We start from the raw sequence: 15,175 nt of genomic DNA, 5'->3' as shown, positions 1-15,175 counted from the left end.
GGGCCGAGGAAGCCCACTAAGGGGCGTCTACACAGCTGGCGGGAGGCGGGAAATGTGCCTATAAGAAAAAAGTTTCTTCAATCTCCTTGAATTTACCTGAAGTACTCTTATATTTCTTAGGGACAAAGTTGGATTCTCTAGTGATTTATCTTTGTATATGAACCTGGAACATCTGTAAATGAAAAAAGTAATTTAGAGCAATGACTTGCTATCAGTCATATCTTGAGGTAGGCAATCCCAGGCCAGAATCATTGTCTAATAATCTCATTCCTATTTCCTGTCATCAGAATAGAAAAAGCAGTTGAGTTACAACTGCAGCCCCAAATCCTATCACTGATGCTGCCCCAGGAGAAAACTCTTCCATTGCCCAACTTAATATCTGGTTTTTGAAGCCATATCAATAAAGGAGGTAAAGGAGGAAACGTGCTTTGAATCTGCTACTTACGTGATTTGTTTACCTAACTGATGGAGTCAGTGGGAGTCAGTGGGAGAGACAATCAGTGAAATTAAGAGGCACACATCCTGCCTAGCTTTACCAGTCTACTTATACAATACCAAAGACCCCAATTTTTTGGTTCCTGTTTTTTACCATACCTAGATTTCTACCCCACACTTCACTCAAAGTGGTTGACTTCACCCTCAGACAGTGTCCATGATAGCTGATTTTATGTGTCAACTTGACTGGGCCTCAGGGTGCCCAGATATTTAGTTAAACATTATTTTGGGTGTTTCTGTAAGGGTTTTTTGGGAAATCTCAGTTTCCAAAATCAGTTGACTGAGTGAAACATATTGCCCTCCCTAATGTGGATGGGCCATATCCAATCTTTTGAAGGTGTATTAGAACAAAAGTCTAACCTTCCCTAAAGTAAGAGAGAATTCTCTTGACTGATGGTCTTCAGACTGGAAGATAGGCTTCTCCTGGTTCCACCTATCTATCTATCTATCTATCTACCTATTTATCTATCTATCATCTAGCTAATCTATTAATCTATCAACTATTTATCTATCATCTATCTAACACTATCTCCTATCAGCGCTGTTTGTTTGGAGAACCCTGACTAATAAATACATTATCATTCACAACTAAGCACTCTAGATATAGAGTGTAACATGTAGATGTAACATGTAGAGTGGCTTGATAATCTGCTAAGCTATCCTGTGTGCTAATCCTGATGCTAGTTTATCTTTTTCTTTAAGCATGTACCTACCATATGATGTGCCCATGGTTAAAATAATGAAGAAAATTTCTTTTCTTTTTTTTCATATAGAGAAATTGGTTGTATGTTTTATTTGTTGGTTGGTTGGCTAGCTGTTTTGTTAGCTATCGATTGGTTAGTAAAAGATGGTTTTTTTTTTCCCACAAAATTTTGCCCTTTCTTCATAAAACACTTTTTAATCAAATCATTCTAAAAGAGTTATACTTTGTCATTAAAATACTCAGTGAATAATATTATTTAATAGGAAGATTAACCATCACTTTAGAAGAGGAATAAAAAGGCGTAAGTAAAGCCAAAATCATTTACTATCTTAAATAGAAATGATTTGGGATGCATTCTTACCTATCTTCAAATATTTTGCTAGCATATTCCAAGGTTGAAACATGTGCAGCCCAGAAGTACTTCAACAGGTCTTCAAAGCTACTAGAAGGATCCTGCAAATGCTATAGCAAAGGAGACATTTATTCATATTTGAGAAAATATAACAATTCCTCTCCTTAACATTTCATTGAATCCCATATATAAGCTAGAAATATTCTATAAGAGAGGAGAATTTTTGTTTCTAAGAACTATGCAGGCTCTTAGTGAATAACACTCCATAATAGAGTATAATAAATATCTATTATAAGTAATACTATTGAATGCACCTATAAGAAATGAGCTGCAACAATTTTCACAAGAGTCAGTATTTTATACTGGCCAGGAGGATTTTGGTTTTGGTTTGTCATTTGTTTTTCTGCCACCATAGTAGAAATTACCACAAAAGTTTAAAATTAAGAAAAAGAGGAAATTTTTGTTAGGATATTTAATTCAATCATATCGAAAGTAGTGAATTAATAATCTACAGAACTAGTAAATCTATCTTTTTATTGTGGACCTTAGCCCACTTCTATGTTTAGCCAATGTTTGCATTTTGCTTATTGAATATTTGGTTTTGATTGTCACATAATTGTTTAGTGTGTGGGTTATTGCCATCCAGGCCTGCAGGCGCTTGGAAGTAGGTGCTGGAACCCCCTCTCCGCCCAGCTATGGGACTGTTAGGTACAGACCCCTTGACTGGACAGGGCCCTCTAGGGGTTGGGGGATGGTTACGGAGCTCTTTCAGTGTCCATCACCTCACTTGCCGTCAGGGATTCCTACCAAACCCTGATCTTGCCTTTGTCTTGCCTCACTCCTTTACTTTGCGAGCTACTTTCAGGTTTGATCATTAATTAATTCATTATTATGATCATTTATTAATTCAGTTGAAATAAGTTAATTGACTGTTCTAAAAACAAACTCTATAATTGTATTTCTCCCAAGAGTTAACCCTTGGTTGCCATGCAGGTTCAATTAGCCAGAATACTCTTTTCATTTAGTAAGATACATTTTGTGCTCTCACATTTATGTATAATTTAATTTAAATGAGTGGATAGGCTTTGTGTTAATGCTGTATTGGTTCAGAGGGTATTAATGGCACATAATCCCCCACTGTAAAGTAATAATATAGTTTGCATAACAATTTACATTTTTGCACTTAGGAAAATATTATGTGATGAACACAAAGACCTAGACAAAAAACATTATACAAAAAAGGAAATTCTCTTATCACCTCCTAAGAAAATAAATTATAAAACTTAAGAAAGCAACCTGGTAAAAGACATTCCACTTGCTCATTATCTCAGGAAAGGATGATTGACAACTAGAAATATTAAGGCAAAAATTTGTCTGATCCTTGGGTGGTGGCAAAAGCATGACTTGGTCTGATGATATCCCCATTATGCCAGAATCAACCGCAGCAAGGAAAGGTAATGCACTTAGAAAGTAATTCATATCTGTAACAGCAAAAATACTTATTATTACCACAAGCACTAACAAGTGTGATAGAGAATATTTTTAATTAGTCTGTGAACTAGTAAGCAAAAATCACAAGTCCAGAAACCAAAAAGTTAGTCACTACCAAAAAAAAATTTAAAAATCTCCCTAAGGATCATATACATAGCTTTTGTTAAGAAACCTAGAATCATAAATAAACATAGACTCAAGCCGTTGTCTATATCTTAAATAAAAATTAATGTTGACATTTCATATTAATTTGATATTACTTAATATCCATTTTTTCAAAGTGTTAAGTAAAAAAGGAAGAAAATCATCTATTTGCACATAGAATGATACACCTCTAACTGAAGCTTTGTCATAACAATATTTTTCTAAAACATTTTAATGTGGCTATAGTGTTAACATTTTGTACTTTGTACTTAGCCAAGTTTAATGTACAACCATGATATCACAAAGTCCTTGTTTTATATTGGGTTTTTAAAGCAAACATTTTGGGTAAGTGTTGACAGTTGATCTTTGGATAAGATCTTTGTCTTAAATTGACAATGAATTAACTTTTTTATTTCTCTCTAAATATAACCTATTCCATCAGATTTAGACATTATAATTTTGATGGCTATAAAGCTTATACTGATTCTCACTGGTGATGCAGAACATTGTCTATGATAAGACATGCATTTATGAATGCAATTCTATGCCCCAGTGGAGCAGACTGCTACTCCAAACTACTAAATCAATCGGAGAATAAAGAAGCCTGAGTTCTACATCCGTGGCCATGACTGTTTGTGGGTCTTTGAAAAGAACTGGTCTGCACAGTATTAGAAAAACATGTAAAAGTGTTATATGATGTGTGTAAATCCAAGAAAGTGAAACTTAATATATTCTTGTCTCTAGTTATTGGGAAATATCTCCGAGAAATTGTGTGGAAATTAATTTTATTACTAAAGAACAAAATAGAATTAAAGAATTAGAAAATAACCTTTTGATTATTTTTGTATTAAATATGTGACTGAGCCTTTGATTACAGATTGACAAAATGATTTGTGGCACACTACTCTGACACGTTTATGGTTTTAAAGTCAAACACATTTGGTGTGAACAAAATGAGGCTAAGCCCTATTTGCTTGTTCTCTCATTTCTCATCCTTCCTCATTGTGGAGACTCCCCGTCTCTCGTGGGACCTCCCACCTGACTGCCAGTGCTGGGCTTTCAGAGGCCATGGTCCTTTGCAGTTCCTTGTTTCAGTCCTGTGAAAAGCTGTATGTGTCCTGAGGAATCATTATTGACATTATGGCTGTTAAATTCTAGAATGTGGCATAAAGGCCACAAGGTACATGATGAAATAGATTCCTTCTTACAAAGGAATAGTATTGTTTCGTCTCTGTCTCTAAGATTTTAGGTTGAATACTTTCCTTGGGAATGGCTATTACCTATTTTGCCATTTAAATGAACCTACCAGGGGCACCTGGGTGGCTCAGTGGTTTAAAGCCTCTGCCTTCAGTTCCAGTCATGATCCCAGAGTCGGGAGATCAAGCCTCACGTCAGGCGCTCTGCTTGGTGGGGAGCCTGCTTCCCCACCCACCGCCTGCCTCTCTGCCTACTTGTGATCTCTGTCTGTTGAATAAATAAATAAAATCCTTTAAAAAAAATAAAAAATAATAAGAATAAATGAACCTACCAGCCCACCAGCTGTCCACGGAGATACACAAATGATCTCCAGATTCATAGCCACAGCCTTTCCTTCCTCTGGGATCAGCTAATCTTCCTAGAAAAGAGAAGGTGCAGGGATTATTTGTTATATACTAACATTAATTCTTGAATATCAATAACTATTTTGCTTTAATTTGTTCTCTTCTTCTTTCATTGGTCCCCAACTAGTCCCTCGCACTCAATCCTTCTCCCTTCCTTTTCTTGTCCCTTCCTTAAACACACACACACACACACACACACAACCTACAGTCAAGCACATGTTTCTATGCTATCCTGTTTCCAGGTCTTGTCCTTTGGCTTAACTTCCAATATTATCAAATTAGAATAAAATTTCTCAGGTAGACTTAAACACTGGTTTTTTGTTTGTTTTTTTTTAAACAAGGTAGTTATTTTCAACATGCAGCCAAGACTGAGAAACACTGCTTTGGCTCATTCTTTTATTTCCTAGTAGATTTCATTTCTATTTCCCCAGTAAAATTTCATCCACATTTCAAGTCTCAGGTTAAATTCATTTTTTTCTGATCACTCCAGCTGACTCAACTCTGGCCCTTGTTTTGCACTTTTAATGTCTATCCAAAAGTTATTGTTTATTGTTTTCTATTTTATTTCTGCTATCTTTCCTATTTCACTTGTGCTGTAAATTCTTTGATGGTAGGGAAACTATCTGAAAGTACTTATTCACACCCCATCTCTCCACTGCTTTTAGCAAATGCTGGACACTTATCAGCTCATCAATGGATGAATTTAGTCAGACTTGATCCTGATGTGTGAATGCAAAGAAAGAGAAAGAAGAGCATTAATCTACCAGCTCATTCAGACTCTGTATCTCCCCTGAGGTTGGCATGCCTCCCATAGTAGACTTTATATTAATGATTTCTCTTGGACAAGGGTTGATTTGACCCCAATGAATGCCAGATAAATAGGAATAGATTTGGGTCTCAGGATATTCCCTAACAAAGAAGCATGACTTGTCCTCCTCAGTAGCTCCTGAATATGACCACTGCTCAGACTTAATATCAACCATAATCTACTCTCTATATTTTTTGTATTGGAATAGAACATATATCCTTATTGGTGGTATTATCAGTGTGGATAAGCTCCTTCATGAGCTTCTTCTGTCGGCAAGAACAAAAATATCTAATTTATGAATCCTTGGCCCACAACGTATCTCCTAACTAAACACTAGAATGTATTTTCAAGAGGAATCAATCATTTGCAGAGAAACATCCTTATGAACAAGATGGCACTCCTTACCTATCAGCCCTATCTCCATGTATAGGTAATCACAACTGGGACTTCAAAAAAATTCAGGTTAATTTGACATCAACTTCTGTTTTTAATGTATACCCTTTTGACTGTTTTGTTCATCTAAGTGCTTTAAATGGCATCTAGCACCTAGCATGAGTTCAATAAATATTTGAAGTATGCTCAATAGATTTCAATAGATTTAATATGAAGTCTTTTTGTGTTTGGCAACTATCTGTTATGCCCCATTGTGGATTCTAGTCAAGACAGAAGCATGTAAAAGAAGGCTTTATGGAGGAGAAATGAAGAAATATGGTTATGAGGGGAAAGAGGAAAAAGAAAAGAATCAATTTTCAAAAACATGGTATGGTATTTACAGAATCTTACTTCCCAATTACTACGTGGTCATATTAGTAGATCATCAGGATGAAAACAAGAGTCATTCTTACCTGTTCTGTATTGCCAGCCATGCTGGAGAGGTAAACCCCAAAAAATATTTTGTTCATTGCTAGCGACAATGCTTTCAAAATAACTCGCTGTCTTGTTCACTAGGATTTTGTACATCCCCAGTCTCTCAGAGTATATCCAGGGATCAATGAGGTACTTTCCATTCTCTACCCTGTAGTCACTGAGCTGACCAGGACTCTTCTCCCACAGTGGCGGATACAGATCTGAGAAATTATATGCTCCTGCTAGAGAAGCAGAAAAGCAACCAACTAGCACACAGGTCCAAGGAAGAAGGAAAGCCATTGTACCAAAGCTGGGGACTGAGGTTGTGGCCAGGCTTTTATTGGGAAATGGAGGAAGAAGTCATGGTATTTGCTTATATCTCAGCATGTCAACACTTTTTGTTCTTTTCCCTGAAGATGACAGAGTGAAGATGGAAAGGCCTTACCAATGAAAATAGGGTGCCTCTCTTGCTAAATAATAAATGGATTTATTGATAATAAATTTATCAATATAGTTTGTTATTCACATGATAGTCCAAACAAGCTTTTGAAACTTTTATTGCTGAATGAATAAATATTCTAAACACTTCCAAAAAACTGCTATGAAGTTTACATTGTGTTTTTATGCCTATTAAATTGAATACACTCCTACACATATATCTTGACCTTATTCATCTAGAAATTTAAAGATATAGGCAGTTACCTATGTCTGCTGAAAAGAATTTATATAGCAAGCCTGAAAATGTTATCATTAAAAAAAATTGATTTGCAAGTTTGGCCCTTGGCTGGCATCTATCTACTTGGCTCTCAAAGTTCCTAGTCAACAGTTAAATGACAAATGATTCACTGTACCTAGACTGTGCAAACCATATGGTTTATGCTCAATACCTGCTTTCCTTGCAGAGTCTGGAACTTTCATATATGACCAGCCCCCAGGAAGCAGTTTAGGTACTGCCTCTTTAGTGGGCATCCTTGGACAGAAACATAACATATATATGCTGTCCTTCTGTTACTGGGGGGAACTGTGCTCTGTGTGACTTCTCATGGAAGGGAAAGAGCATGTAGAAATCTACATATGCATTCCTCCAGACTCGGCCTGTGTCTTTTCCCCATTCATCCAGCTGTGAGTTCTTACTATATCCCCATAAAGAACCTTAGCCATGAGTATAATTACATGCTGAATCTTGTATGTCTTCTAGAACATATTTAAACAGAGGTCCTTAAAAGAAAACCTTCAGATACCCATTAGTTATCTCTCCCCAAATGCTAAGAAAAAACATTTAAAACATTTATTTGGTATGTTTAGTGAATATAAAAACTTCTAGCCCCCATATTGCATTAGGTATCTCTAGATCCTGGAGGAGGAAAAGACAAAGTCTAACAGGTTTTAATTTTGGGTGTATAAGTTTCAAGAACATAAAAAAGAAATTCTCTGTGATTATAATTTCATTATAAAGAAATGGACTACCTTAAAGGACTGTGTTTTCCCCCATGCAGAAGCTATTGAACTAGTGTTTGGGGGGTAATGTAAAGGAAATTGATATATTAGTTAGCATATAAAATAGTTGAATTTTGTAACTGCTTCCGTGTCAGAATCTAAAAAATAGTTTAGCCTGGGAGTGCCTGGGTAGCTCGGTTTTTAAGCATCAGGTCAGGTCATGATCCCAGGGTCCCAGGATTGAGCCCTGCGTCAGGATCCCTGCTCGGCAGGGAGCCTGCTTCTCCCTTTCCCATACCCCTGCTTGTGTTGCCTCTCTCAACATCTCTTTCTCTCTGTCAAATAAATAAATAAAGTCTTTAAGAAATAGGTTAGGTTGGCCTATATTATTATAGATAGGACTACTGTCAACAGAAACCTTCCAGGGTTTCCTAACCTACGCTGTGATTACAAAATATATCACCAATGATATTGGGGTACTCACTTATCATTGAAAAAAAAAGCTTTAATGTGTTGCACAAATGATATGAAGGTTGATATACCAGGATTTTAATAATGTGTCAATCTATATTGGGAAAAAAAAAAAAAGAATGTTCCATTTAGTAGAAGTTTCTATTGTAGGGAAGAAGCTTGAAGTGAGCTTATGTATCCAATAGACCCAACCAGTTTATTGGCAAAAACTTCTAGTTAATTCCCAGCTTTCTTTCATCCTTGGACTGTTATCTGGGAACATGGGTATCCAGAATTAAGGCTACAACTCAGGTATCCCTTGCATAAGGAACCACATTAGTAAGTGCCATCCACTGGGCCATGAATGGAAATGGTGTCCATGTAGCTCTTTAAAAAAGGGAAAGGTCACTATTTCATCCCTTCCTCTATGCTGAGGCTTGGGTTGTAGATGTGATAGCTACAATTCCATTTCAATGCTTATGGACAACGATACTATCTTGTTGGTATCAGAATGCAAAGCTGGAGATTGTGAGAATCCTGGAAGGCTGTGCAAGCATGAAATATAACTGAGTCCCTACATCTGGATTTGACCTGAGACAAAAACAACTTTCTTATTTCCATCACGGTTATTTGGGTTTCACCTCCACATAGTAAAAATAATGTCCTCACAAATAAGCAGTACATCTGGAAAGTCTAATTTGTAGCATCATTAGAAGCCCCTGTTTCCCCACAGGCCAAAAGTGAAGCTGACTTTTGGCATGGTCCACACTGAATATCCCTCAACAGGACATAACTGTTTTACTTCTGTCATTTTATTTAACCAATGATCTTCTGATCACTGATTATTCCACATTCCAAATATATTAATATAAAGGGGAAGTGACAAAAATTATTTTTTAATCTGGATCAAGAACCCAAGCATTCTGGATATAAAGAAAATATATTTCATCTTTATAAAAAAGTTAACATATGGATGAATACTATAAGACATATTTTTCTAGAACAAATGCCAACATCATGCTTAATGGGAGAATTCTGAAGAGTATTTCCTTTAAAGTCAACTATAGGATAAAAAGTAACCACTATCATTATAATCATTTAAGTTTTCTTCGCAGATACCATACAATTAAGTTAGCATAGATAAAGAAATTAGAGGTATAAAATTGTCAGTGAGGAAGAGACATTATTTTTGCAGACAATATGATAATATCTGGAAAATAGGGAGAGTACACTAACACGGTAGCTTCAAAGAGAAAGAGAATTTCATAAATTGGCCATGTACTCAATTAATATATATAAATCAGTAGTTTTAATATAAAAACATTTAGGAGCATAAAGGAATAAATATATTGGAGGAAAAGTTCCCATTTAAAATGTCAACAAAGGGATTGAAATACCTAGGAATAAATTTAAATGTGTTAGACGAACATGGGAAAAAATCTTTAGACACACTCATGAGAGACACAAAATAAAACCGAACAAGTTTAAAAAATGCCATGTTCTTAAATGAAAAAACTCAACATTATCAAGATGTTAATTTATAAATTTCACCACAGTCACAATGAGAAATATTAAGTAGTATAATAATAAGAAGTAGTACAGCTAAGTCTAAAGTCTTCAAAAAAAAAAAAGTTGAGAAAATAGGAAAACTCTAAAAATAATGGCTAATAAGAATGAGAGGTAACTTCCTCTAACATATATTAAAACCTTAATGATTAAAGTAACACACGAGAGTCAACCATATCCAGAGTCATCAGTGGGATAATGTGATCATGTGCATATAAGCAGAGAGATCATTGGAGTAACAAAAAGAAAAAGTTTTTTGGGGGTGCCTGGGTGGCTCAGTCATTAAGCATCTGCCTTCAGCTCAGGTCATGAACCCAGGGTCCTGGGATCAAGCCCTGCATCTGGCTCCCTGCTCGGCAGGAAGCCTGCTTCTCCCTCTCCCTCTGCCCCTGCTTGTTTTCCCTCTATTGCTATGTCTCTCTCTGTCAAATAAATTTTTTAAAAAAAGAAAAATGTTTTTTAAAACAAGACCCCACCCCAAAACAAGTGAGCAATTTATGGGGAAATTGCTAGGGCTAGATCCGCGCAGTCCTTACGGATGTGATAGGCACTGGAATCCTACGTACAGTGGGAAAATAAGAATACTTACTGAAGTAAGATATTTGTTAAAGATACTACAAGAAATCATAAAGTCAATAGAAGAAGCTGGATTTTCTAATCCAGAAAACTCTGAACAGTGTATATAGGTGTATTGAACTAGTCAAAGAGAAAATAATTAGAAGCTTACAGGTAAGCCCCAAGTGAATATTCAACTTATCATGGCATGGACTGCTAAGTACATACACCAATAGTCATTATCCCTCTTTCTTAGTAAGACAACAATGATATTTTTAGTGCAGGATAGTCCTTTCAGGAAAAAGGTTATATTAGTTCCTCTCACAGCAAGGTGTGACTATGTGATTAAGTTCTGCCAATGGACTGTAAGCCAAAATGTGAGGTTGCAACTTTCAGAAAATCTCCTTAAATGACAGTTTGTCTCTTATTTATTCCTTCTTCCTTCTGCTGGCTGGAATAACTTGAGACTGACAAACCCTCTTAGACTATGAAGTAATCTAACATAATAACAATAACATAGAAGAACCTAGGTTTCTGATACAGAACAATAACATAGAAGAACTTAGGTTTCTGATATTTATGGAGTTCTAGACTACCCACCTCTGGATTACTGTTTCTAAAAAAAAAAAAAAAGAAAAAGAAATTTTATCTTGTACAAGATAATGTTTTTTGCAGGATTTGTTACTAATCTGAACTGACACTCTAATGACATCTTCCAGTATCTCTTGGACTCTTTCCTTAACTGTAACGTAGACATAAGGTTACCTACTCTTATATCCACTAATTATTACTGTTTCAAATCATTGGAAGTTTGTGATAACATAGAATTTTGGATTCGATTATTGGATAGAAAATTTGTATTTTTTTTAAAGATTTTATTTATTTAATTGACAGATCACAAGTAGGCAGCGAGGCAGGCGGGAGGCGGCTGGGAGGAAGCAGTCTCCCCGCCGAGCAAAGAGCCCGATGTGGGGCTTGATCCCAGGACCCCGAGATCATGACCTGAACCGAAGGCAGAGGCTTTAACTCACTGAGCCACCCAGGTGGTGCCCCAGAAAATTTGTATTTAAATGTGGAGCACAAACATGAAAACAAGTCAATCTATACTTGTGTTTGAAGCACATGCATACATGCAATAACTCAAACTCCAGAAGATCCACATGAGATGAACAGTAACACCTACTTCATAACAGGGTCACTGAGGCTTATCAGGATCAAAGCACTTACCCACAGTCACTCAGGATGCAGATGGAAAAGCCTGATCCCAGGTCTGCCTGAGGTCAAAGCCAAGGCTTTTGTAGGCTATACTATAATGTGCCACAAAATAATAATGCAAATCATATTACAGGAAAAAATTTATTTAAGAAAGAAATTGTGCTTAAACAACTCAACCTTTCATTCATATCAAGGCACTTGTCAAGATTCTTTGCCTATAATGCTGATTGAAAGTGTATAATGACAAATGTTTGTGGAAAGTGCCAGAAAATTAAAGCCAGGAGACATGTGTCCTCGTTTCAACCTTTCACTAGCAGTGTGTACTTGGGGACTCTCATTCTAAATTTTTTCTGCAAAACAAGGACAATAAAACCATTTTCTACTTCTGCACAGTCATTGGGAAACATACTTCTATGATGCAGACAAAGGGAATAAGAGTATGAGCCTTGCAAAAAAAAAAATCATAAAGCCGTTTTTATTAGGATGATAATAAATATCCTGATTGAGTATATGTTTGACCCACCTCCATATTCTGAGTATGTGCTTGACTTATCCATGATTTGACTATATTCTTGAATTACTTTGAAGCTTTCATCCTTCTATTCTCCATGTTTGATCAAACAGTAGAAACATTTAAAAGTTCTTTTGCATATAGAGCCCCTGGTTTCTTGTCATAGTAACCAATAAAATTTCTTAAATTGTCAAAAAGAGAATATATGGTTGACTTTTCTAAAATAAAATATCCCCAAACACTTACCTGACCTATACTTAAGAGCACATAAAATACACTTTATAGCTATTTTTAATCACATAAAATATATTTATACAAATGTAATAGTATAGTATATAGGCCATATTTTTCCTGGTAAACTATTTCTTGGATATACTTTCTGTCTTTCTGAAACAGGCTTTTACTAACTCCTGTGCAAAGTTATCTTTAGTCCCTCCATTACGGCATGAACTATAAAGGGAAAAAGGAAAAACAAAAGCAAACAACCAAACAAAAAACACCAAAACTGCATCTTCTTTGGAACAGAGACATGGATGTATTGAAAATTATAGACTCTGAATATATTTAAAGTAAAAATGTACCCTGAATACACTGACTGGTACAGGGTACACTTTCTGTAAGATCTGGAGCCATAACGGGACTATCACTAGATAACAAGTATGAAATACTAGAAGTAAAAAGAAGAAAGTGCAAAATAAATCATACTGACATGATTCTGATTATCTAACTCTTATTTCTTTTTTTTTCTTTTTTTTTTAAGATTTTATTTATTTATTTGACAGACAGAGATCACAAGCAGGCAGAGAGAGAGGAGGAAGCAGGCTCCCCGCTGAGCAGAGAGCCTGATGCGGGGCTCGATCCCAGGACCCCGAGACCACGACCCAAGCCGAAGGCAGCGGCCCAACCCACTGAGCCACCCAGGTGCCCCTAACTCTTATTTCTTGATAGAGGGCACTGTCCCCATGATTCCCATTAGTTTTCTATAAGTCTTAAAGATTATCTCTTTGAAATCCCCCTCCCTTCCTTTTTTATTGCTGACCTTACGTTATATTTTTGACAACTGAATTCTAAGAGTTACCACCCCATTCCTGGAACACTGACAAGTTGGGGTACTGTTGCCCCTAAACCTTTGCCCTCCTGGTTCAATCCATTCTACACTGCATTCTGAATAAGTCTCAGCACTGTCTTGATCTTATTATGACCACTCAAAACATTCCTTTAAACCCTACTGCCCACTTGACCAAGTCAAGACTACAACAGTTTGCTTACCTGTGAGCTTTGCAACCTTGTCCAGCTGTTCTCTGTATCATAGAAACAATGCATTCATTGTTTCTTTGAATAAGCTATTTTGTTCTTTTCACTCTCTGATTGTGTCTTTCCCCTTTTCATCTCCACTGAATACTATCATACTTTTTATGTCAGTTCAACTTCTGCCCTTCACAAATCTTCTGTGATTTAGCACAGTGCTCTGCCTGCAGTAGGTAACCCTTTTAAAGTTCTTAATTTCATTTTCTTTAGCAAATGAGATGTATTCTGAATAGGCCAGTGTAAAGAGGGTCAGGGATAGAAAGATGAGCTCAGTCACTCTGAAGACTAATGGATGATGTTATCTTTTTTCCTCAGGATACTTTCAGGAGTTTCTCTTTGTCTTTTGTTTTCAGCAGTTCAAATGTAATATACTAATTATTTGTTTATGAATCTTGTTCGGCGTTTTCTGTAATTCATGAGTTTGCAGTTTTATCCTTTGTCATTAATTCTAGAAAATTCCTAGCAATTAGTACTTCAGATATTTCTTCCACTCCATTCTGTTTTCTCTGTTCTGCTTTTCCCTATCTTTCTGGTTTTTTTCTCTGTTCTGTTTTTCTCTATCTTTCATTCATTTCAGTTTGGGTAATTTCTAGTCACCCATTTTCAAGTTCACCAATTTTTCTTGCCTCAGCAAAGTGTCTTGATGAGCCTGTCATAGGCATTCTTCATTTCTGTTACTGTACTGATTTTTAACTTTTCCATTTATTTATCTTTTTGCTGAAATTACCTGTACGAGCTTATATTGACCACTATTCCTCCAGAGACTTTAACATATTAATCTACATATTTAAATTCCTTTTCAGATGGTTTAAACATCCAGGATATTTCTGAGTCTGGTGCCAATTTCTTTATAGCTTTAGACTACATTTATTTCTTTGACTTTTCTTACGCCTCAAATTTTTGAACACGGCAACATAGCAAAAGGAATAACAAGTATTAATCTATCTTTGTACAAATGTTACATTGAATTCTGAGCTATGGGAATTTAGGTCATCTCAGGGCAAGGAAATACTGAAGCTGGAAAATGACAAATAGTTTTTGAGATAAATACTAGAATTAAATAGTTTTTGCTTGAATGTGGGCACACGGAATTTTCTGTTAGCCCTTTAGTGGGCATGTGATACTTGTTTTGTTACTATGGTTGCACTCAGTGAACCAGAGGTCTGGAATTCCTGTAATGATACTTTGTGTTTTATGTTGGGAGCTGGTTTGCCGGACAATTTTTTTTTTTTTTTAATCTCTCTCCATCTTCATCTTTAGATTTTCCCTTTGTGATATGCCATTCTTCAGGGAGAGTCAGCCTGTTTAGATCCCATAGTGGTATTTCACACTTTCTTTTACTTGACACTTATAAGCCTGGGGGAGGTGGAAGTGTTGGATGATTTGTGATTTGCTTTGACCAATAGAATGTAATGAAAGCAATGGTGAGCCACTTCTCAGCCTAGACCTTAAGACACCTTGCAATTTCTGCTCTTGGCCTTCTAGAGAGCAGACAGTAGGAGAACCCAAGCTCCAGCTAGCTTGCGGAAGAGGCACATGGTGGAGAATCAGACGACAACTCACCAATTACCAAAACTGAGGTCATTCTATACCATCCAATTTCAATTTAGCCACCAGCTGGCCAAAGTCACATTACTGAGCCAAGACAAGACTAACAGAAATCTGCCCAGCTAAGCCTAACGTTAACCGCTGA

At 36.3% G+C, this 15,175-nt stretch overlaps 1 protein-coding gene across 1 annotated transcript in view; it reads right to left on the bottom strand.

Annotated features, from left to right (window-relative positions):
• The window catches only part of LOC111147761 (chromosome unknown C6orf58 homolog), a 19,716-nt gene extending 12,976 nt beyond the window's left edge, over positions 1 to 6,740 (bottom strand). The window contains exons 1-4 of the mRNA XM_022503991.1: positions 6,440 to 6,740; positions 4,714 to 4,800; positions 2,847 to 3,031; positions 1,560 to 1,660 (exon numbers count right to left, since the gene is read on the bottom strand). Coding sequence (XP_022359699.1) covers positions 1,560 to 1,660; positions 2,847 to 3,031; positions 4,714 to 4,800; positions 6,440 to 6,740 — 674 coding nt within the window. The remainder of the gene's footprint in view (positions 1 to 1,559; positions 1,661 to 2,846; positions 3,032 to 4,713; positions 4,801 to 6,439) is intronic.
• Positions 6,741 to 15,175: the final 8,435 nt, after the last annotated feature.

This window comes from Enhydra lutris, unplaced genomic scaffold, assembly GCF_002288905.1.
Source record: "Enhydra lutris kenyoni isolate GAN:26980312 unplaced genomic scaffold, ASM228890v2 scaffoldscaffold17, whole genome shotgun sequence".
NCBI classification, from domain to species: Eukaryota; Metazoa; Chordata; class Mammalia; order Carnivora; family Mustelidae; genus Enhydra; species Enhydra lutris.
Note: the sequence above shows the minus strand (reverse complement) of the source record. Positions and strands in the feature narration are given on the sequence as shown.